The sequence below is a fragment of the Lonchura striata genome, chromosome 1 (assembly GCF_050655825.1).
Source record: "Lonchura striata isolate lonStrDom1 chromosome 1, ASM5065582v1, whole genome shotgun sequence".
Lineage (NCBI taxonomy): Eukaryota > Metazoa > Chordata > Aves > Passeriformes > Estrildidae > Lonchura > Lonchura striata.
In genome coordinates, this window is record NC_140703.1 from 103,239,101 (window position 1) to 103,261,036 (window position 21,936).

The 21,936-nt window shown below is 39.6% G+C and overlaps 1 protein-coding gene across 2 annotated transcripts in view; it reads left to right on the plus strand.

Moving 5' to 3' along the window:
• The first annotated feature begins 1,582 nt into the window (after positions 1–1,582).
• Positions 1,583–21,936, plus strand: part of PPEF1 (protein phosphatase with EF-hand domain 1) — a 35,857-nt gene continuing 15,503 nt past the window's right edge. Inside the window, exons 1-7 of one of the 2 annotated variants that reach the window (XM_021553001.4) lie at positions 1,583–2,807; positions 7,861–8,048; positions 11,021–11,148; positions 11,942–11,993; positions 17,665–17,837; positions 19,502–19,616; positions 21,366–21,412. In XM_021553001.4, the coding sequence (XP_021408676.1) occupies positions 7,985–8,048; positions 11,021–11,148; positions 11,942–11,993; positions 17,665–17,837; positions 19,502–19,616; positions 21,366–21,412 (579 nt within the window). In that variant the 5' untranslated portion in view covers positions 1,583–2,807; positions 7,861–7,984. Of the gene's footprint in view, positions 2,808–7,860; positions 8,049–9,969; positions 11,149–11,941; positions 11,994–17,664; positions 17,838–19,501; positions 19,617–21,365; positions 21,413–21,936 lie in introns of those variants that run through there. The other variant, XM_077781630.2, reaches the window with a different exon arrangement.

Below are 21,936 nucleotides of genomic sequence, written 5' to 3' on the forward strand. Positions count from 1 at the left end.
AAACTTTTGCTGGGTCATATAAAAATACTTCTTTAAGCTTGGTAGGGCAAGAGGAGGGAAACCATGGTCAGAGCTTAGAAGGAGCACATTCCCGTCAACTATGATTATCTTCATCCTTTTTGAAAAAATATCAGTTACATCACTTTGTAGTGGGTGCTTCTGAGAAATAAGCCTGAAGCAGAATTTGAATTATGTATGTGGAGTTCCTGCATGAAGGCTTGCTCAGGAGGTTAATGCTGCTAAATGTTTCTAGGTGCAATTACATCAAGAAGGGCTGCTTTTAGAGGGATGCCCTGATTTCTACACTAGCACCATCATTGGGTTTTTTTCTTGTCATGCTAAACTGCTCAATCATATATTGTCAGAATTTTTTGGCCTACTTTCTGCTGCAGCTGTTGATGCTAAAAGTCTATTCAGCATATTAAGTGTGTGTGCAATACATGACTGCTGAGCAAAAACGCAGTAGTGTGTGTGACCTTGTTGATGGGACCGGTGTGTTCTTTGCCCTTTGTAGAAAGGGAAAGGGTATTATCTCCTTGGACTTGAATGGGAAAGGTTAATTTGGAAAGGACATTTGAGTTTCCTCAAGTTGCATGTTATCATGATCCCCACAAGTAACTGGAGAGGTGGCTCAGTCCAGTCTTTATCGGGTTGCTTGGTCATGTCAGATCACTGAGACAGAGGACAAAGAAGAGAAACAAAAGAAAACATGTCCTAAAGAACCTAGCTACTAAGGTTATCCCTCTCCCACTAATCTTGGATGAAATGTTTCTGATGGATTTATTGGCAATTGCAGCAAAACTCTCATTATGCAGAGAACTTGGTAAATGCCAATAGAGATGAACTTATCAGGTACAGTAAATGTTTATAAATAATGTGTATCCCAAGAGTACAGTGGAAAGAGGTTGTGATGTAGTTTTGCTTGCATGCATTTTGGCAGAGCAGCATGATCATGCATAAAAGATTAGCTGCTGTAACTCAGATCAGGGAAAGTGCATCCTGCCAGAAAAACAAACATCAAAACTGTTCTGGGTCATGCAGAATTATTGCGCTTGGTATGCTTTCCATTTACTGTCTTGTCTCACAGGAGAGGAACAGCTTTGAAAGTGGAAGCTTGTTTCTGGGACTCCAGAACCTCAGAGGACTAGCTCGGTCAGTCAAATGCCTTCTGCTTTGCTGGTTTGGCATTTTAAATATCTTGTGTACCTTAATAAAAGTCTGTTTCAAAAGGGGATTTGATCACTCTGTCCTTCAGAGTAGAGTGGTTGATGCCTTTAGAATTGTCACCACACTGATGATAAAAAAATTCTGAAAATAGCACGTTATGGTATTGTTAGACCTTTGGGAAGGGGCAGGAGGATGCAGATATTACATTGCCTCTATTCTCAAAAATCTTTTGTTTCTATCCAGTCCTGCTGGGGCTCCATCACCTGAAGAGGCTTCAGAACAAGGGCACAGTGGTCTTCATCTTGTGCTCTTGCACATGGAGCTTTCTCCCACCACAGCATGCTTTATAACCTGTGGTCCTCTTTGGACCCACAGGCCCTGCCCTGACCCACTGAAATGCCTGCTGTGCTCTGTTCCATCACTGCACAGCAGCAAGCAAAGCAAGCAACCCCTCCCTGGCTTTTGGAGTGGGGCAATGGTGTCCTGATGAACATAAATGCTGAAGAGGACCGGGCCCGAGACTGTAGTGGTGATATTACACTATCACACTTCTACAGACATCTCCTCATTTTGAGTGGTTTGGCAAGGTATGTGTTCAAAATCACAGTTTCCCCATGCTATCCATGCACTGCCAGTGGAGCAGATTCCTCAGGGGCTGTCGTGTGAGCAGTGGGCAGCAACAAATGACCATGATGGCTCTGCCCTTCCCTAGGGATCCTGTGCCATTACAGGGAGTCAGGGGGCAGCGTGGCCAGAGTGGGTCAGAGATGTGGACGTGCTGCCAGGGGTCAGGGTTTGATTTGATTGTGGTTTCTGACCGGAGCAAGGCTGCTGTCTTCTCAGCTTCTCCAATCCCTTCCCAGCAGTCACACAAGGAGAAGACGAGCCAAAGCATAAACTGAGTCCACAGAATTCCAGTCACACGTTTATGGTGAGAACATGTGCATGCATGAAGAAATGAACTGAAGGCATTAGCACAGTGGCTCCCAACACAAGATCTGAATGCTTCATACTTGTGCCATTATCTGGGTATGACTGAGTGATTTGGAGAACACTTATATATTATATTGCATGCAGGTGCAATGCCTTATGGTAAATTCAATATTTCTTTCCTTAAGGGCTTTCATAACCATGCCAGTCACATCAGATAACCAAATAACCTGGACAGCCTTGTGTTTTTTTCCAGTGTGCGAGATCTGCTAAAATGCAAATCATTACCTCAACACAGCAGAAAGGCCGAAAGAGATCATGTGACTTCAGATGCGAGGCAGATAACTTCAGCCCATCCCTTTCTCTGCCTGAGATTCAGGAGGCATGGTGACAAAACAGCTTTTCAACACGGAAACAGCACAGCTGGAGGGCTGCAGCCATGAGCTTTCACATCAGGTTGGACGATGAAAACATTTTCTCCTGACAGTTTCTGGAGAGCAGCATTCAAGAGATGTCTTCTCGGGGAGCTGTGTAAATAGGTGGAGAGCAAGTGCATTGCAGCTTCTGAGCTCCAGAGCCCCAGAGAGAATTGGATCACCTGTTCTGCAGAGCTGCACCCCTCAGGGGTTGCTTTCTCTTTAAAAAAAGAGTCTTCTAAAGGTACTCTAGTACAAAAAATCTCGGTATTGCTGAAGCAGAAAGAAAAAAAGGTAATATCTTTGGGTGGGGTATATATATATATATATATAGGTCACTTTTAAAGAGCAAATTAACAAAATGACAGATGTATGTGGCATTATTTATGATTTTGCCATGAGAAAAATCACTGTGCTTCAAACTATAGTTTGACCTGGACTGAATCAGTTATCCAGAACTTTTGAGTACAGATGAAATCAAACAGCTTTGAGACCACTGTATTTCATGCATTTTTTGTTTTAGGAAAAATAATTTTAATTATATTTTGAACCTTGTTCTAATGCTTAACTTAAATTTCATTAAAACCACGCTGAGGCATGAATTTAATTTTTTTAAACTGGCTCAGATTTCAACACATGTTTATTGTGAAGATTTGCTTCTTCAGGATGTCATTAAGACCCTGCTAATTAAGTGCAGGACAGTATGTGATCCAACTCATTAACTGCAGGACAGTATGTGATCCAGCTTTTTGCTTAAAGGGTGTTAACTTTTATGCTCCAGTTGGGTTCAGTTTACTAGAACCAAATTTGCTTCGGGATTTTCAGTTTTCCCCTTATTGCCTAAAGAAATCTCCCCCCAGAGGCATTTTGAATTTCTGGAAAGTGATATGGTGCATTTGCTTATTCTTCAAGGTGAAGAAGAATGTGTATCCCATTTGTCCACTTGTATTTGCTATTTTTTCTCTTTTTAAAACCAAATCTGCCTAAAATCTTGCTGCAAAAAAAAACCCAAAAAAACCCCCCAAAAAAATCCCAGGGTGCTTGCTTTGTTTATTTTCTGCCCACCCCACCCCCCCCCCAAAAAAAAAAAAAACCAGAAAAAAAAAAAAACAAACCAACAAACCCCAAAAAGTAAATGTACCCCTTATTGATTTAAATAGCATTCTCCCACCATTTTTTCTACAGATTCTCTTTGGGTTTGCATGCAGTTCCTGAGCTGAGGGATTGCTTGAATTATCTACATATTCGCATCTTTGCTACTCTTGCTTTTATTTCTTTTTGCAGTGCATTTTTTGGCTCAGGAATATGAGTCCACCTTAAGACTTTATCCTATTCTCTTTCAGGCTTTTCTGGCTTTCTGGTATCTTACTAACATTTGGCCAGTGCTCAAGCCACCACATGCATCCCATTCCCTATTGATTCCTGGCCCCAGCACTGAGGTCTGTCAACACAGCCACTTATAGCAATCATTCCATCAGTCTACATTGAGCTTAGCCTTGCTTCTCTGAGCAGGTGGAGGAAATTATCTGTTAACAAAAGCCTTTCTCATTTCTGTCTTTCACATATTTATAATCACTGAAAATCACTTGATAGAAATGTTAGTTTGTTCCATGGATGTAAAATGATGGAGCCCTAATCGCATACTGATTTTTTTATGTTTGATGTTCTCATATCAACCCCTTGGCAGATCAAATTCAGTGCTGTTGTCAAAATTACAGCTCCCGTGCCATAGCCAGGTTCCATTTCACTCTGCTAGTTGACTCTGACTGCTTCATCCTACTTTCTGCAGGGTGGATCTTTTAGCTAATGAGATCTTCAACTCATCTCCAGATTCTCATCCTTGGCAATCCCAACAAGACAGTTTTGGAGACCTCTTCTTCTGCAGGTTCTGACCTGAGTGTTGTGATTTAATGTCTGGGTTCTCTTCTCTAGGGTACTTTAGTCTTTCAAGCTTCATTTCCTCAGAAATGCACAGAAGCAAATCCATTACAAATGCATATTATGGCATTTTTACATTCTCTGCAGTCCTATGGAACTGGAAAGGAAAACAATTCTAAAGGAAATCTGTGAGTCACAGTAAAAAAAATATACAAGATAGCATCAATGGAAAGTCTCTGTCATTAGAAGCATCCATCCATCCATCTGATCTTTCTTTTAAAACTGTCTCTATTTTATCACCTCTCCATGTACATGTACCTCCTAAGACATGCAATGGGAGGAGATCATAGCTACCTATTCAAAAATATGATTGAGAAAAGGGGTGAGTTGTGAAAAGAGGCATATTGCTGGAGGGAACTGTTGAAACAACTTCTAGAGGAAGTAGCATAATTATGGAAATCCCATCCCAACAAAAATAAAAGCATTTTTGTTTATCAAAGGTAAGAAACAAATGAAAAGACAGAGGAGTAAGAAATCCACTTAAATCACAGTGGGTCTTATTCATATGGCTCCCATATCCTCAGGTTTAACTTAGTTTACACTTGTCTGCCAGAAGCACAGTTCAAATAATTTTAAAAGGTAAGGTGTGCTTTAAAGGATGTCTCTCTGCCCAAAGACCCTGCTATCCGACTTTACTGCAAGTCAGCTATAAATCTTTACAGGACTTCCCTTTTCCTTTGGAGCACTTGCTGCATGTAACCTTCAGTGGCTCCTGTCCAGGGAAGAGCAGTATGTGCCACTCTGGCTTAGCTTTGTGTGTGTCCATTGGCATGATTGCAAAGACATTTTATTTTCCTTCAGTGGATGAGTTGTGCTTTTAGTGCCTGTCTATCACAAAACTGGCTTTTTTGCTAAACTGGGAGAAATCTAGAAATCTAGCAATTTTTAAAATTATGTCTAAAAGTGGGGCAGATTACTGACTTGTAGAAATTGAATGCCTGCTTTTTAGTCAACATGACAGATTCTCTCTTAAAGGTAAATCAGTGGTATAATATCCAGAATATTAACACAGTGTTATGTTTCAAGTGCTCATCCAGATACCTTGTGTCTCTTGAAGTACCTTGGTAAAAAGCCCAGCTTTCCATTTTATCAGCCAACATTTGGGGGGAATTTGGTAATGGCAAATGATTCTTCACCATACACTGCTACACTGTGTAGAAAGTAGCTCACAGAAATTACTCTCCTGGCCTGGAGTCTGGGCATGCAGGTTAGCAATGAGGATGGCTCCATAGCCACTTGAGAAGTTGTCATGAAAAGGTAGTTGAATATTCACCCTGTCCATTTTAGAATGCAGATATGTGGGACTAAAGGTGGTGATTATTCCCCTGGACTAGCCCTTTGATGGCAAGATTTGGCCTTTTTAGGAGGTTTAATGATAGGATATATCTGCACAAGTTTTCCTTCAAGCTCTGAGTGTATGTTTGAGTCTTCACTTATGGCTGTCACAATAAAATTTCTGTCCCTGTGCTCTTTTAATTTCTTTTCTCAAGGAGGTTGTAGAAGTCCATGAATTTAGAGGTATGTGGAGGAGAGTGGTGATGTCTGGTGAGGAAAGCTGAAGTCATTGAAAGCAGGTTATAATCACAAGTCAGCCCCCTATTTCTTGGGTCAGCCCATTGCTTGCTGTGGTTTGGAGGGAGTCCTGAGATGTGTGATGGTTCTGTTTAGGGCTTCCATTGCCCACTTGCAGGCTAACTTGCCCTTTAATCAAGAGTCTAAGTAGACCTTAGCTTGTAAGGTCTATTTTGTCCTTAGTGCCAGTCTTCAGGTCACAGTTCAAGTCATGGCTGGCTTGTTTGAGATGGAGTAATGAAGGCCTGAGATTCTCTTAAAAGGGTAAATGAGGGGATGGTAACCAGGAGAACAAGAATTATTTGGAGAGAAGACAAATTTGAGCTATTAGCTATATCAATGCTGTATTTGATACTGCTAAAACCATTGATGGGCTCAGAATTAATCTAAGAATATTTTTTTCTTTTTATTTCATGATATCTCTTTCAGAAGGAAGTAAAGCAGTCTATTGTGGGAAAAAAACAACAACAACAACAAAAAACAAACTTAAAATCCCTCTTTCCTGAATCAATTACTGACTCATAAGGAGTCAGACCCAGCTCAAGTGTAAGATACCCTTGTCTTGTGGGATCCTGAAAAAAGCCCCAGAACTACAAAGAGTTGTGTTATATTAACATGACAGAACATGATATCATACATAATAATAAATGTTGAAATCTGCACATACAGACCCACAACTATAAGTGTTTTCTAATTCTTGAAATTGAAAATCACCTAGTTATGCATTTATGGGGTTTTTTTCTTTTGTATCCTTCTTTTATTTTGATTTCTTCTAGTAAAGCCAAAGGAAAATAGTAGCTAAACATTCATTTTATGCTGATGAATTTCTTCTTTGTTTTAAAACTCAAGTTAAAAGAAATGGAATATCAATGAAACAAAACAACAGATAAAATAATAGAGATGTCAGATGTATCCCTGGAGATGGAGAGAGAGGGGTCAGTGTGATCATATAAGAAATCTTTAGCTAAAACAAAGTTCACTATCTAAATGCATCAGTTATTTTCTTGTTTCTTATAAATTGATCCATTTTGTATCTCAGAGGAATTGTTTGAATTGTATCTCATTTGAATTTGTTGATCAGAGAATGTATTGCATTAGTGAGTGATACTATTTAGTGCAGAACTGAGCAAGTGCCAGGAGAAAAACCCAAAAGACTTCACTTCAAAATATATTTCGTTCATCTATTTAATGAAACAAAATTTTTCCTTGGATTGTTTTCAGTAGAAATGTAATAGAAAAATGGATATTTAAATGAAGTCTGCTGATGAAGTGATTTGCTATGGTACTGTCTGTTCTGGTAAATTTGCTATGGTAAATTCTGTTCTGGTGGTGGTGACACTGAGCAATAAGATGATAAATGGGGTAGTAAGGCAACTTTTCAAATCAGTGGAGTGTTAGAAGGATTGGAGTTTTTTAGCATTACTATCACAAGTAATTTAAAATCTTTAAAATTCTGCAGGTCCAATTTTCAAATCATACGAATGAAGAGTAATGTGTCTCCATAGTCCCTTGTCCCTAGTAGTAAGGGACAGATTTAAATGGGACAGTAGTAAGGAATAGCTTTAAATAGCTATTCTTCATATAAGAAATCACTGCTGCACATTAACATTAAGCTAACATGTAAGGAATAAACTATATTAATTACTAAAATAATTTCTCTTGACTGTAAATTGACAGTAATCATATGTGGGGGAAAAAAAAACCCTGATATGGTCCAGTTTAGGTAGGATGTGCTGTGCAATAAGATTTTATGGGATGAAGATACTTTAGATTCTGTTTTGTCAAGCACCATTTTTTTTTCCCCCCTATCCCTCCTTCCCAATCTCATTCCTCTTAGGAGTACTAGGAAAAGCCCAGGAGCCCAAAGGAGTAGAGCCCTCACCACTGAAGGAACAACAGAAAATGTGTATAATGCTAACAGCTGAGAGAAGCATGCTTCATATTAGCAGCAATTAAAACGGATGGGCAGCATCATTGGAGCCATGGGGTGCAGCAGTTCTGTAGCTGACAGGAGGTCAGAGAATGGTGAGTGTTGCCTTTATCTTCAGGGCAAGTGGTTGTTCACTCTCTAACACCAGCAGAGGATTGCAAGACAATGTTCCTCTCCCCTACAACCTCAGTTTTCTTGTCAAAATATTTGTTCAGGGAAAATTATTTTCTATTTATTTTCTTTTTAAAACTGTGCATAGCTTTTAGATGCTGGCTGAGGTCAGGAAGCAGCTTTAGGCCACCTCTAACATTGACAGATTGGGTTGTAAAAGATTCGCAGTATCTGGGACAGAAGCTAAATTTCAGACACGTCTGTGCTCGCTCTGTCACTGGCAAAGCTTAGGGGTAAGGTATTGAGTGGGACCTTTTATGGCTTTTCACACCACAGGATTCCTGGGCACACTGCCCCAATTTCCCTGCTGTTGTGTGACCCCAATTATGAAACAAGTGTAATAAAGCAGGGCCATTACAATGACTTCAGAAACAGTTTTCTGGCCTACCAAGTGCCTGGCCTGACAGTCTCCCTGACAATTAGTGAGGCTGTCAGCTGAAAGTGTCCACAGGACCTGGTTAAACGTTAAATTAAGCTAATGGATCATTACCCTCCTTTTAATCATACCCCACCTTAGTATGAACTCAGCAGTCTTTGCACAGGCAGGTATGTTCCAGGATTCACTCAGACTTTTTTGCAGACCCGTTGTGTTCTCTTTCAAGATTTTTCATTAAAACACAATTAATTGGTCAGCAGAGACCCATTTTGCATGGTACTGTTCATAGTCTTAGGACATTATTATGCTGAACAGCCGTGGCTCCTTTTGGCTGCCAAGCCAGGACACGAGTCACAGGAAGCTGGTGACTTAGTCATGGCCACAGGGGTCCCAGCTGACTGGTTTGAGAGCAGCACTCAGCTTTGTGTATACTACTACAAAGCAGCATCAGTGCTCTATCACACTAGTGAAAGTAGAATGGAATCATCTGGAATCCCAGACCCACCTGTCACTGAGAGGTAGCTCAAACCCTCTGTGGGCTTGCACATGTGCCTTGCAAGACCTCTAGGGATGTGCTACTTGGGAATATTTCTGAGTGTGCAAAAGCTTGGAGTGGGCATGAGGAGCTGTACTCTTTCTTGATCAACAACCATCAACACACATTGATGTGGGGCTTAGGATTTTGTGTGCTTCCTGGATTGTGTTTTCTCTTCTGGAGCTGCTGGATGCTTTCCTTTCTGCTCTTCAGCAGTAGACAAGCGATGCTGAACCATCATTCTGTCTGAAGCCTGAGGCTGTACATTTCTCTAAATCATTAATAACATGAATTTAACAGATACTTGTTGGTATAGAGACCTTCTGTAACTGATAACAATTTTGGTTAGAGATGCAGCTTAGCCTAGTGTGAAAATCATGTTCTGATTCAGTCCTGAGAATAACAGTGCTGTAATAAGTACAATGAAAAAAAAAGAAAAAGAAAGACAGGAAACATTCTGTTAGATTTGCAACATTAACCACAGTGATTGATATGTATCTGTCTTATGTGATAGCAATGGAACTGTGCCATGTTAAGTGCTCAGGACCATTAAGCAACCCAGGGGGCTTTAATGGGAAATTTAATGGCTCTGATGCTGGAAATTTGTTTCTGTGCTGGTGATTGTGCTTTGCCCCTTAGGTACTCTTCTAAACAGAAATGTTGTGACAGCCTGGCTGTAATGTGTCAGGCTTTCAGGTCTGTAGTGTTGGGACTTCCAGAAAGGACAGAAAATAAGAGATATCTCAGAGTTTATGTACGGTCTGAAGGATGCCCTTAGTCATATAAGGATCACATTTCTTTCAGGGAGGAGGATTTTCTAGGATGTATGCAATATCTACAGGATGGGATTCTTTCTGGATTTTGCGCTTGGTTAGACTAGAAAATTCTACCATTTTAACCTTACTGAATATTCATTAATGGTAAGATAAGTAAACAACATGCTGTTACGGCATCTGCAAGCATTTTTATAAAAATGTTTCCTTTATGTTATACTCTCTATTAATAGAATCACTTTCCCATTAATATTTGCCCTTACCTGCATAATTATCAGTAAGAAAAAAAAAGTTCTCACTCCGGTTCCCAGTATAAAAATTCCTGGTATTTGTGATCAGTTACAATAATTGACTGGTATAAACTGTTGTCCCTATAGTACAGAGCTTTTCTTTACTGGTTTGCAGTGCAGGACAGTGCCCACCCCAAGACCTCTTTCTACTACCAGGTGTTTCTCTGCTTAACAAATTTTTATCTGAGCAGTTAAAGGAATGTGATTTCTTTGTGGCATGAATGAGGCCTGAAGGCAGCAGGCTCTTTCTTCCAGGCTGCAGTCTTGATGATTGTCCTTCAGTCAAGTTTTCCAGACTGAGACCTTAGTAGATACAACTTCTTAAAGTGCTAAGTGGAATGCATATTCAGCACATAGTGCACATAGTCCAAAATGGTCTTCTGTCATGTTCCATTGACTTTTTGGGGCGCGTGTTCTTTTGTTAACCAAGCTAGCTAGCTCTGCAGGCAAAAACTTTCTGGTAGAAGAGGCAAATACTGTCATTACATTGTTGTTCATGTCATAGCTTGCAAAATCAAAGAGTTTTCATTACAGCTTGATAAAGAAATACATTTAGGGCAAAGAAATACATATAAGGCAAACTGTCCTTCCTTCACCTTCCCAAAACCCATATAGTGCCCATCAGCTGAACATGACTGACTTCTTACCTGGATATTGTCTTCAAGACAATTAAATGGGGAAGGTTACTAACTACTTAGTCCTGAGCAAGTCAGCTGACTTGGGATCTGTGTCAGAAGACAGAACCAGTAAAGACATCCTGTATTTTTTCAGTCTCACTTTTACTGGGCTTCATATTATTGTTGATTATGCACAATGGACAGAATTTCTCATCTGATTGAAAAATTCTGCAAAGACAGCATGCATATTTTCCTTGTAGATTACCCTGCATCCATGTGTATTCCAGTGCTTTCTGTTTTGACAGTCATTAGAGCTGCAATCCTCATCCAGAAGTGGTACCGCTTTACCATGGCCCGGCTGGAGATGAGGCGCCGCTATTCCCTCAGTATCTTTCAGTCAATCGAATACGCTGATGAACAGGACCAGCTGCAGGTTTGTAATCTTCCATTCTTCCTATATAAGCAGTTATGTTATCCCCAGGACTGTGGCTGCACAAACAAAATGGGTGTGTGGTGATTTCTTTTACAAAGCTGGATCTTGATTAATAAAACTGTTTCCCTGTCTGTCACATGAATTAAGTTGTGTGTATTCATGCACAGACATACAGATGAATGTAACTACATAGACATCAGGACACCATTCTACCCATACAGCATATCTAGGGTATAGGTTCCTGCATAGCAGCTCTGTTAGCCAGGGATTGCAGGTAATTTACAGATCACTGTGGGTGATCTTAACTGTCTGTGAGGCAATATATGTGCAACAGGATATCAGTGTTTCAGCCCAGTGTCAGTATCAGTGTCAGCCCAGGCTTCCTTTAGGGTCAATATAGGAAATTTGGAACTTTTGGGCCTTTGTGTTCATCCTAGCATCTATGTCTGAAGTCAGTTCACTGCATTGTAGCAGTTGTTTCTATGACTATGAAGGAAGTCTAGGCAAATAGTCTGGGTGGTAGGCAAGATGAATTACACCTAGAAACATCAGCAGCACTGAAACAGCCCTGAAACATTTTATGTATTCCATGAAGTGTCAGTGGTGAATTCATAGCAAAAAAGGAAAGGGAGCTATTTTTGTAGTAGGACACAAATTGTGTCATTATTGCAGGCTGATAGTGACTTATATCCCCCTAAATGGGAAATTGCAAGTAATTGAGTAAGAAAGATTTAATGCTTGTTGGATGACCTAATCTGATCAGTGTGTTTGTTCTTTTCTTTTTCATACTCAGCTATCCAACTTTTTTACGTTCATGCTGGATAATTGTACTCATCCTGATTCAGGTAACAATAAATATAAAGGTAACATGGAGATTGTGTTTGAAAAACTTGATGTGAGGAAACTTAATTTTCAATGTGATATTTACAGCCTATGGCATGTGCTGGGGTAGAGGTTTGATATTCTAAATACTGTAATATTAATTTGATCCTCTAAGTATTGACACTACTCACTATCTACTTAGTGAGTCAGAGCAGTCAGTAAGTCAGAACTGGTGCCTGTTGTCCTTATGAGAATATTCAGAGGTGCTCAGAGTGCTTTCTTATATGTTACTGCCCTTCCTACAGAATCCAATTTTCACAGCTTTCTGTTCATGTTTTCTTAAACTATGAGATGTGATTACTCAGAAAGATTGTGTTCAGTTGGTCTAAGGCAGGTATAATCAAAGAGGTTGCTCTTTCTCCCCCACTACCCATCACCTCTGGCAGTTCTGGACCATGTTTTAATTTAATTTGTTCTAGATTTCACTGCAAAATGTATCAGTATATGAATGATAAAAAAGGAAATAAATTTAAACTGCTGGAGATAAAGCTTTAGAAACCATCTCAATTAAGCTTCAGTTATGCAAGGAATAACCTTTAATTTTTGAAGTATTTTGGGATCCTTGGACATAACTTACTTTTGAGGTCAAGCTCAACAGAAGGACAGACTGAAAGTGATTCCTAAGTCCAGACAAAAAACATGACTTCCCTGAACAAATTCAGAATAGATCTAATCCCAGTGGAGTTAAAAATGAGGCTGTCCCCTTCTTGCTACATTACAAGAGAATGCCCTTTCTCTTTCATCTGGTCTAGCCACGGGTTATTCCAATTAAAAATTGCACAAGATACTTTGATAGCAGGATAAAATTACCATCAAAACCTTAAGTGGTTCAGTGTTTTAATGACAACTGGTAGAAATTGCAATTTTTCTCTCTTAGATACTTTAGAGTGCCTAATGCTCTCTGTGCTCTGCAGAAAAATAAATTACATTTGAGCTTTGCTCCAAAGGCAAGGCAGATGATTCAACAGTCCTCCCTTTGATTTTTTTCCCATTACTGCCATATTCTGTGAAAAAAAATCAGCTTTAGTCATTTAACTTCCTGGGAAGGAATTGGCAAACTTAAAGAAAAACACATACTGCTCACTTGATCTACTTCATGCTGATGGTGCACCTCTGTTCAGCTTTTCCACCTGAATGGGAAAGAAAACAGTAGTGCTTGGTAAAATATTGTTAATCTCTATTTTTATTAAAATATTAAAATGGAATTTTACACATGCTTGTTGTAGCTATGATTTACCCCTCTTTATTAACTGTGTCTACTGACAGAATGAATAAAGGTGAGGTGTCTCAGATGACTTGCTAGGGCTCAGGACATTGCAGAGCACACTGCTACATGCAAGGGCTGTTCATGTGCAGGTGGAGGTCTGAGCCTCACCTGTGCACAGGGAGGGAGATGGAAGGTCCTGTGAGCTGCTCCCCATCATCACTGCACAGCTGACCTGTTTATTGATCTTGTAGATATTGGGAATTGCAGATGTGGCTAAGGCTGAAACACATGATAAAGTGTATATGGTATATGGTAAAGCACCCCTTTGTCTTGCTGGCTTAAAACTTCCATATTTTAGGACTGATGTTGTTAAGACTTGATAACTGCTCTAAAGGCTTTATTTTTGTCTTGGTGTGTTCCCCCTGTCTAACACCATGTGTTACAGATACCAGAACCCTAAATGAAACAGAAAAATAAAGAGATAGCCAAGGCTGCCTATGCAAAGGAGATGACTTAGATTTTTTTTTTTTGAGGAATTGCATATCAGATGTGTATTGTGTGGGTTGTGATTATTTTTTCCAACTGCTGGCTGTGTGCATTCTTTGCTTTAAGCTCTTGATTGCTTTCCTCTGGAAGTGACCTTTGCAGCACTCATGCCAGCCCCACTGATGTAAGCAAAATCATTACTGAATAGAAGGATTCTTAAAGAACTGCTTCCACTTCTGCTGAATCGCCATCTTAAGATGTGAACCACAGTGAATGTAAACGTAACAACCAGAGAGGCTTCAAATTGACTTTGATATTCTCAAACATTTTCTAAAACCTGCAGTGGGCTTTTTATCTGTTTCATCAATGTGTGCTCACTTAAATTAGAGTGATAGCATATGGTTCAAAAGCTGTCACCAATAAGACAGTATATAATATTCTTACCAAAGAATGGGTTGTCTGTTCTTCTCAGGATGTGATAAGAAAGTTACCTGAAAATTTTGTGATCTATCATTTTCCTTACATTATAAACTACTCAGCCTCCACCATTAATCTTGTTACTTTCCTCTTTTTAATCTGTTTTTTCAGATTGTTTTTCAAAGAAAGAAAGAAGCTGCCATCTCATTAACACAGTTGTGCTTTTGATGTGATTGTTTCTGTTATGCCCTAAAGCTTTTTTCATCTTCTCATTCTCCTTAAGATGTCAGTGTAGTTTGTGATTGGGATATCATATAGCCAAGTGTCTTGTTCTGCTTTTTATTAAAGGCTATTTTGCAAAGGTCTGTGGAAAATAAGAATAAAACCTTTTTCTAACTTACACTTTTCTCCCTCTTCCCTGAAAAAATCTTCCTGCCTTCTCAGCTTTCAATGGAAAGCTCTCTGGTCAGAGAAAGCTGGAAACTGCCTTTTCAGCAAAAGATGACCCATTTACTCACTCTTTTATGGGCACAGTGTGGGTGAGAAGACTACAGATGCATTCTGAGAAAAATGGTGGGACTGGGAATCTAAACCTGTTCCTTTCAAGGTCAGCAGGGCACCTCCAGGAGCCTTCCTTCAAAGGGAAACAAAAAAAAAAAAAGTGTTGTTTTCTGCAGTTTCACTCCCCATGATGCCTCCCTTACAGTTTAACACCCTTCCAAGATGTTTTACGCAGAGTGATTCTTGCAGTGGGGAATAAGTTATAGCTGCTTGCAGTTTGTAGCACCAGGGATGGTGTGAAGGAAGAAATATTTGAAGCATTTTAGAAACCTCCTTCCTCTTTGTAGGCTCAGTGTCCATTTGGCTTTGACCTGAGGGCTGTGGATCAGTATCTGGCTTATGTAAGAGCTCTTCTCAGAAGTCAGATGTGCTCTCAGGTACCCCAATGGACAGCTGAAGGCACACAGATGGTGGCAGAACAGAGAACTGATTTCAGAGCTGCAGAAGTAGCTGATTCCTGGTTACCCTGATAGTACATCCTTGGCAGTGGCAGCTTTGACTTGCCTTGAAAAACTCCCATGGCAAGGTGATCTGGTCAGGGGAATCAGGTCTTTGGGTTTTCTGTGGCCAAATTGACTCCTTTTAGCTCTGGGCATTTGTGTTTAACATGGAATATGGCTGTAGTTGTTTAGGTTTTGTTAATAGTGAAGGCTCAGCCCTCTGAGTCTGGGCTAGAACTCTGGTGTCAGAGTACAAAGTAGGTCATTGCCTGTGCATCCCTCTAGTCCGTGGAGAGGTACAGATGCTGGCAGAGAATGTGTCATTCTGTCTTGACCTCTGTGCCTGAACCAGGCATGCCAAGGCTTTTCATCCCTGTCTTTAAGTATGAACTGAAAGAGCCTTGAAAGTTTTGACTCAGAACAGCAAAATGTGAGGGTTGCTGAATCCTTCAGAATTAGTTGTACATGGGGCATGTGGTGAGCTGGGGTACTTGCTGGACAGTGGTGATACCCCAAGCTGCATTAGGTCATCCATTACTGACTGTTCAGAGATGGGACAGTCATGCTGTGCAGGAAGAAGCCTTTAAATCCAGCTGAAAGACAGCCTGAGGAGCCATAAGCACACCCGAAGGGTAATGACCATGACTGGCTTTTAACAACTCATCCAGAAGTGGAAAACGGGGTGTACTTTGCAGAGATATGCCCTGCTGGTTCCCAGCCTGAGCATGTGCCAAAATAGAAGTGAATATGTGAGGAAGGCAAGTTCATGTTCAGAGGTAAAGTAATGGATGGATGGCCTACTGTGTGCTGGAAGGGAAGGCAAGGGTAGGAGCAGGCATGGGCAGGTGTCTGCCTGGCTTGAAATGCTGAGATCACTGACTCTGAAGGAGTCAAGTCAGATTTGGACAGCTGGTGAGAACAGGCAAGAAATGAGGCATTTGGGTGGTCTAAGGAGTTGGTTCTGTAGTCTCCACTTCTTGGGAAGTGGGGTGCAGAGGGACATAGTGTTCAGAGGCCTGCTGCTAGAGCTGGAGCAAAAATTGGTGCAAATGTGCTTGGCTGATCAGTATGTGAGAATCAGCAGTTTCAGTCCATGGTGACATTCTGGTGTCCAGTCAGACAAAGCTGTAACTGTGGTGGAAGACTGCAAATCAAACTGCACTTGGTGAAAATGGTGAACCCTGAGCACCTTGCTGTTACTTGATGCCTTAATCCATATAAATGGCTGAGTATAACATTGCATTAGCACTGAAAGTGCTAATGTATTAGCTGAGTATAACATTGCATTAGCACTGAAAGTGCTAATCAGCTCACAGCTGAAGTACTGATAGTAAAAGGGGACTTTTTAAAATCCAGACTACATTTTTATCTATTTATTTCTTTAATATGGATTTTACCCAGTTGCAAAATCAGTTGGCCTTTATGAATCTCATCATTTATGAGGCTACATGCTGGTTTTGGCTGCTGTGAGTTTTGAGTCACAGATACAGGTCAGCTGTAAATCAGAAATAAATAATACAGCTACACACCTGTAAATAATACATTTTTATTTGCAGTTGCAGGAAATCAAGGTTACAAAAAACTTAACTGTAGCCCAGCAAGAAGTGTTTGCAACAATCATCTCACACAAGAGCAACTCTGCAACAGCATCTGCTAGAACACTTTCATTTAGGGACTGTTTCTCTCTTTTAAAATAATACATGACTAAGACAATCTGCAAGAACAAAACTCTGAAATCTGCTGATCAGCCAGTTACATTTCAAGGTTATGTCAAGAAAAATATTGGATTGAAGCAATTAGCAGTGTTCCTGCTTCCTTCGTGTTCCAGGAAAATTAGAAGCTGTGCTCTACTTTCACCACTCTGTTTTTGTTTACTTTGTTTCATCCAATAGTTTTATGGCAGCCAACCAAAAGCTAGCATTGTTTCCTAGCTGTATCAGAAAGGAGTGATTTGCAATTGCTGTGAATAAATATAATTTTGTTGGTGACTTTTAATATAATCACTGTGATCTGCTGGTATTTAGCCTAAAAATTTTAAGTATAAAATAAAAGCAATAGAAGTGAATCTTCAAAACCTGTATTTAAAGTGTAATATTGATTTTTAAACAGATGATGGTCATTAAGTGATCAGCCATGACTTTTACATCTTGCATCAGGGGAAAGAGAAGGAAGTTTGTGCCAGGTGATGGTTCTTGTTACCTATGAGCAGACTCCTCCACAACTTCAGTGTAAAATGTTTTGCTCCCTGACCACAGCTACTGCCAGCTGGAAAAGAGTTTTTGCCTGCTTTTAACTTTGGTTTGGTCTTTGTTTCCTTGTTGTGGTTGATTGGTTGGTTGGTTTTAGTATTGTGAAACAATCTGGGGAGGCTGGAGCTTTTCCACTAAAGGAGGCAGGAGTCAGCCACTGTAATAGTGCAGCAGCTAAAGCAGTTACATTCAACCAGTTCTGGCCATGCTGTTACAGCTCTATGGGGGCCTGGTGGAGTTTCTACATTTTTGTTTTCCTTCTATCTTGCTCCAGTTTCTCAAATTTTCACCAGCCCTAGTGCTCCTCAGGTGGTGGATGAAGACTTATGTTTAAAAGAATTTGAAAACAAGATTGATGTTCCAGACTCCTATTATGGACCACGACTCTCATTCCCCCTTACTGTTGAAGATGCCAATGCTCTCCTTCATGCTTTCAGGAATGAACAGGTAATTTGAAACTACCCTGTTTTCTTTTTTTAACTTATTTTACATCTGTCAAGTTGTAGTTCACAATCCAATGTAAAGCTAAACTAGTGCCCAAAGAGATATTTCGCTCTTCTTTTACATCTCACTACTTATTCCTGCTAGCCCAATGTGATCATAAATGTGCATGGTAAGCTGCCTTGGGAAATTGATCTGGCTAACACAATAAAATCAAAAGCAGACAGTTCTCAGACAGACAAGTTCCCACATTTGATTTGCTGCTTTGCTGCATGACCACCAGGCCTGGCACGAGGGAGGAGGCAGGGATTAGTAAAATGAAATGGGAACCCTTAGCAGCTGCAAGGCAGGGGTTCTCAGTGAGAGTGTAGGACTGGGGAAGGTGTCCTAAGCTGAAATAGAAACCAGTTATCATCTTTTTATGGGTTAAAAGTGTTCATTGTTTGGTCCTCTGTCTTTTGTTGCCCAGCTCATTCTTTTATAGGAATTGAGGTGTAAGGGTTAATCACCCCATTGCAGGGTGCAAGACTCCACCATAACAGTGGAGTGGCTATAAAGCATTGCTAATGTAGCAGAACTGAGTGATAGCACAAATCTCTGGAGCTCAGGCTGCAGCTTCCGAGGCACTGAGGAGGCTGTTCCTCATTCTCTGTATTCCTGAGTAAGCTCTTTCATTGCCCACAAGATGAGGGTGGATCAGGAAGGCATTAAATGGGACAACTTTCTTTGAACTTGTAATTATTTATGCTTAAATATATGCTGTATACAAGGGGCAAGGATCTGTCATGCTTTTTAATCTACTAAATAAGAATATTTTTCTGTGGAGGCTGATTGTAAAAGTACCAAATACAAAGCACATGATAAATGAGCGAACCCAGACTTCACCTTACTGTCCACTCTCCATTCTCTTAATGGCTGGCATTTTATTAAGGAAATGGTCACATGTAATTGGCTTTTTGATTGCTTAAAGACATGAATCTTGAAAAGTCATTCTGTAGCTCATCTATCCTCGACTAAAATTCCTCAGATCTCTGTTGAAATTAAAAGCTTTAAAAATCCCCAACTGACAAAATTTTAATAAAAAACATCAGGAGAGAAAACCAGAAACTTCAATGTTGCACTATTATAACTTCTTCACTGTGAACAGGAACATAACCCTTACCAAGGCAACTCTTACTGGAGTTTTCTTCTCATTGTTTTTGCAATTTGCTGAAATATCATTTTTGGCCTTTGGGGTTTTTTTGTTGGCTTGTGTTTTGGAGGTTCTGGGATTTTTTGTTTTGTTTTTTACTCACATCTAGGATGTCTCTTGACATCCTTTTTCTTTTTTTCCAAGTTACTTTAAACAGCTGGCCTTATGAAGTGATTTTGAGTGCTCTTTAAGTCTTATCTCTTCTGAAAACCAGGAAGAATAGAAACAGTACAGTATAAATAAAGTAGGAAAATCTATAAAACGAGTTCAGTAAGGGCTCCTTATCCATTTGCTGGGGAGCAAATGCAAAGCTATGAACACTTCTAATTCCCAGCACTAGGCCATAAAGCATGTACTCATGTCTGGAGGTCTGCACTATAAATAACTTTGGCAGTACATGTCTGATATTAATAAAGCAGACAAGCCTATTACTAATTCAGATAAGTCTTCCTTTTCTACCTGTTTTTTCTTCTCACAGCTGCTTCATGCCCGCTATGTACTGCAGCTGCTAAGTGAAACTAGGAGAGTTCTCAAGGAGATGCCAAATATCACCCATCTTTCAACTTCCTACTCCAAGGAAATAACTGTCTGTGGTAAGGTGCCAGAAAAAATAACTGCTTTGGGCTATGGGTTGATATTCTAAGTGGTTAGAGAATGATACTGTCATTTCCAAATTTTGCCATTAGAAGGAAGTTCTCAATGCCCTAAAAAATGATTTCTTTTTACTTATTTTCCCCCACAAATGCATAAATTGGAGCAAACAAACAAAAGAATAAAGTTCCTGAGTCATAAAGTATATTTTAGGAAATTCCCTCACCTCCTCTTTCCTATTCTTGTTTAACATTTCTGAATGAGTCAGTATTAATTCAGCTAACACTGCAGTGAAGCTTAAATACTCCTGCACTTCCACCTCTAAAATGCCACCAAGTATTTCGATCACTGGCTTTAAGTCTCACCTCTTTCTCCTCTTACTGAGAAAAAAACCTTACTCAGTAATGATTTTAATGATTTTAATCATAATTTACTCAGTAATGATTTTAATGAGAGTTTAATATGGGTGGCAATAAAAGACCTTTTATTAACAGCATGGCTACCTAGAATAAATTGATATTATAGTAACCCCTCATTTCTAAGGAGACCCAAGAGGATGTATAAGTCTTTATACAACCAACAATTTAGTCTCACAGAATGATGTGTCACACAATAAGGAACTAAGAGCTCTTTGCCCATCTATTTTGTTAGCCTTTTGTAAATTATGGATAATGGGATGCAGTATCCTGCCTTGATACAGAATGCAGTAGCTGCAAAACAGAACAATAATGGTGACATAACTCTTGACATCTATCAGTGTGTGCTGTGTGTAATAGTAAAGTTGTATAAGGGAGGTACTGTGAGACATGCAAAATAAACAATATTTTTTAAGATGTGTTTATGGACCTACTTTGATTGCCAGGAAAGAGTTTTTTTAAATGAGGTTTTATATAAACAATAATTTATTAACCAAGTGAATAAGACCTCTTTCCAAACCAAGGAAACACAGATTCATGGTTGTTCACAACACATGATCTCATTAACTAAACATTCCTCTTCATGTTTATATTGCACTTGCACTATATGAGCAGCATCAAAAGGGATCCCTCTCCTGTACTGAAATGAAAAGCTTTTGTCACCAAAAAGAGCCTCTGCAGAAGACAGATAACCCATTTTTAAACATAATTCATCCAAAATGTTGATTTCCTTAAGGTATCACTCTCCATTTCTTATAATTTCAAATTAATAATGTAGATTAAATATATACCTGAAATGTTTGCATCTACATGTGATAAATATCTATCACAGCTTGAAAGATCCCTTAGAACAAATTCAGCAGGTTCATAATTAATCAAAAGCACAGAAAATGTATACACATAAAAATGTCACTTCTCTTTTCCTAATTATTGGTGGTAAAAGCATATTATCACAAGATAGGTTTTGAAACTGTTCTGCAGCTTTGTGGTGGTGAGTCACAGACATGAAAATGTTGGCTCCGTGAGCATGAAATGCAGTCAGATGCACAGGGGATCTGCAGTGATGCAGTGATGCTTTGTGTTGGGGTGAAATCCTCCTGCCTGTTCCAAGCAAACCTCTCAAAAAGGGCCCAATCCATCATTCCTGTGGCATTAGCATTGGGGCACACAGGCATGAATGGTTCTTGACACTCTCCATCACTTCCTACTGGTCGTAATCAAAACCTGTCCCTGAAACATAAAAAGATATTAGATCCAACTAATTCCAGTTTTATAATTCTAGTTTCTTCCTCCTCTGTGAGAAATTTTTTTAAAAATTGTTTTTGTTTCCTTTAGGAGATTTGCATGGAAACCTGGATGATCTTTTGCTGATATTCTATAAGGTAAGTAGGTACTCTGAGATGTAGCATTTTCACTTTATGATTTGTTATTGAGAACAGATATTTATATGTGACAGATTTATCACCATTAGAACTGCCCATGTGGTGTCCATACACCACACACACAAAACCTGGAACAATTTAGTGTCTTTGTCAGAGCTTTCCCTTCTTTGTAACCTCCTGCTCACTGTGAAGGAGATTGAGGATATTATTATTTTCCTGAATGTTGAACTTCAGCATGAGCCAAAATATAAGAGGACTCCTTGCAAAGTCTCCAAAGTTGTGAGACCGTTTTAAATTCCATATTGACTAAAGTCTGCTAAAATCAGGAGCTGAGTTCCTGATGTAACACTCCACCATGGATAATTTTAACATTAAAGAAGAAAATGCAGAAGCTTTCATTTAGGCCTTCCACTGATACCTGCAGGTTTTTTTGTTTGCTTTTGGGTTGGTTTGGGGGTTTTTGTTGTTTGGTTGGGTTTCTTTGGTTTGTTTTTTTGGGTTTGTTGGGTTTTTTATTATTGTTG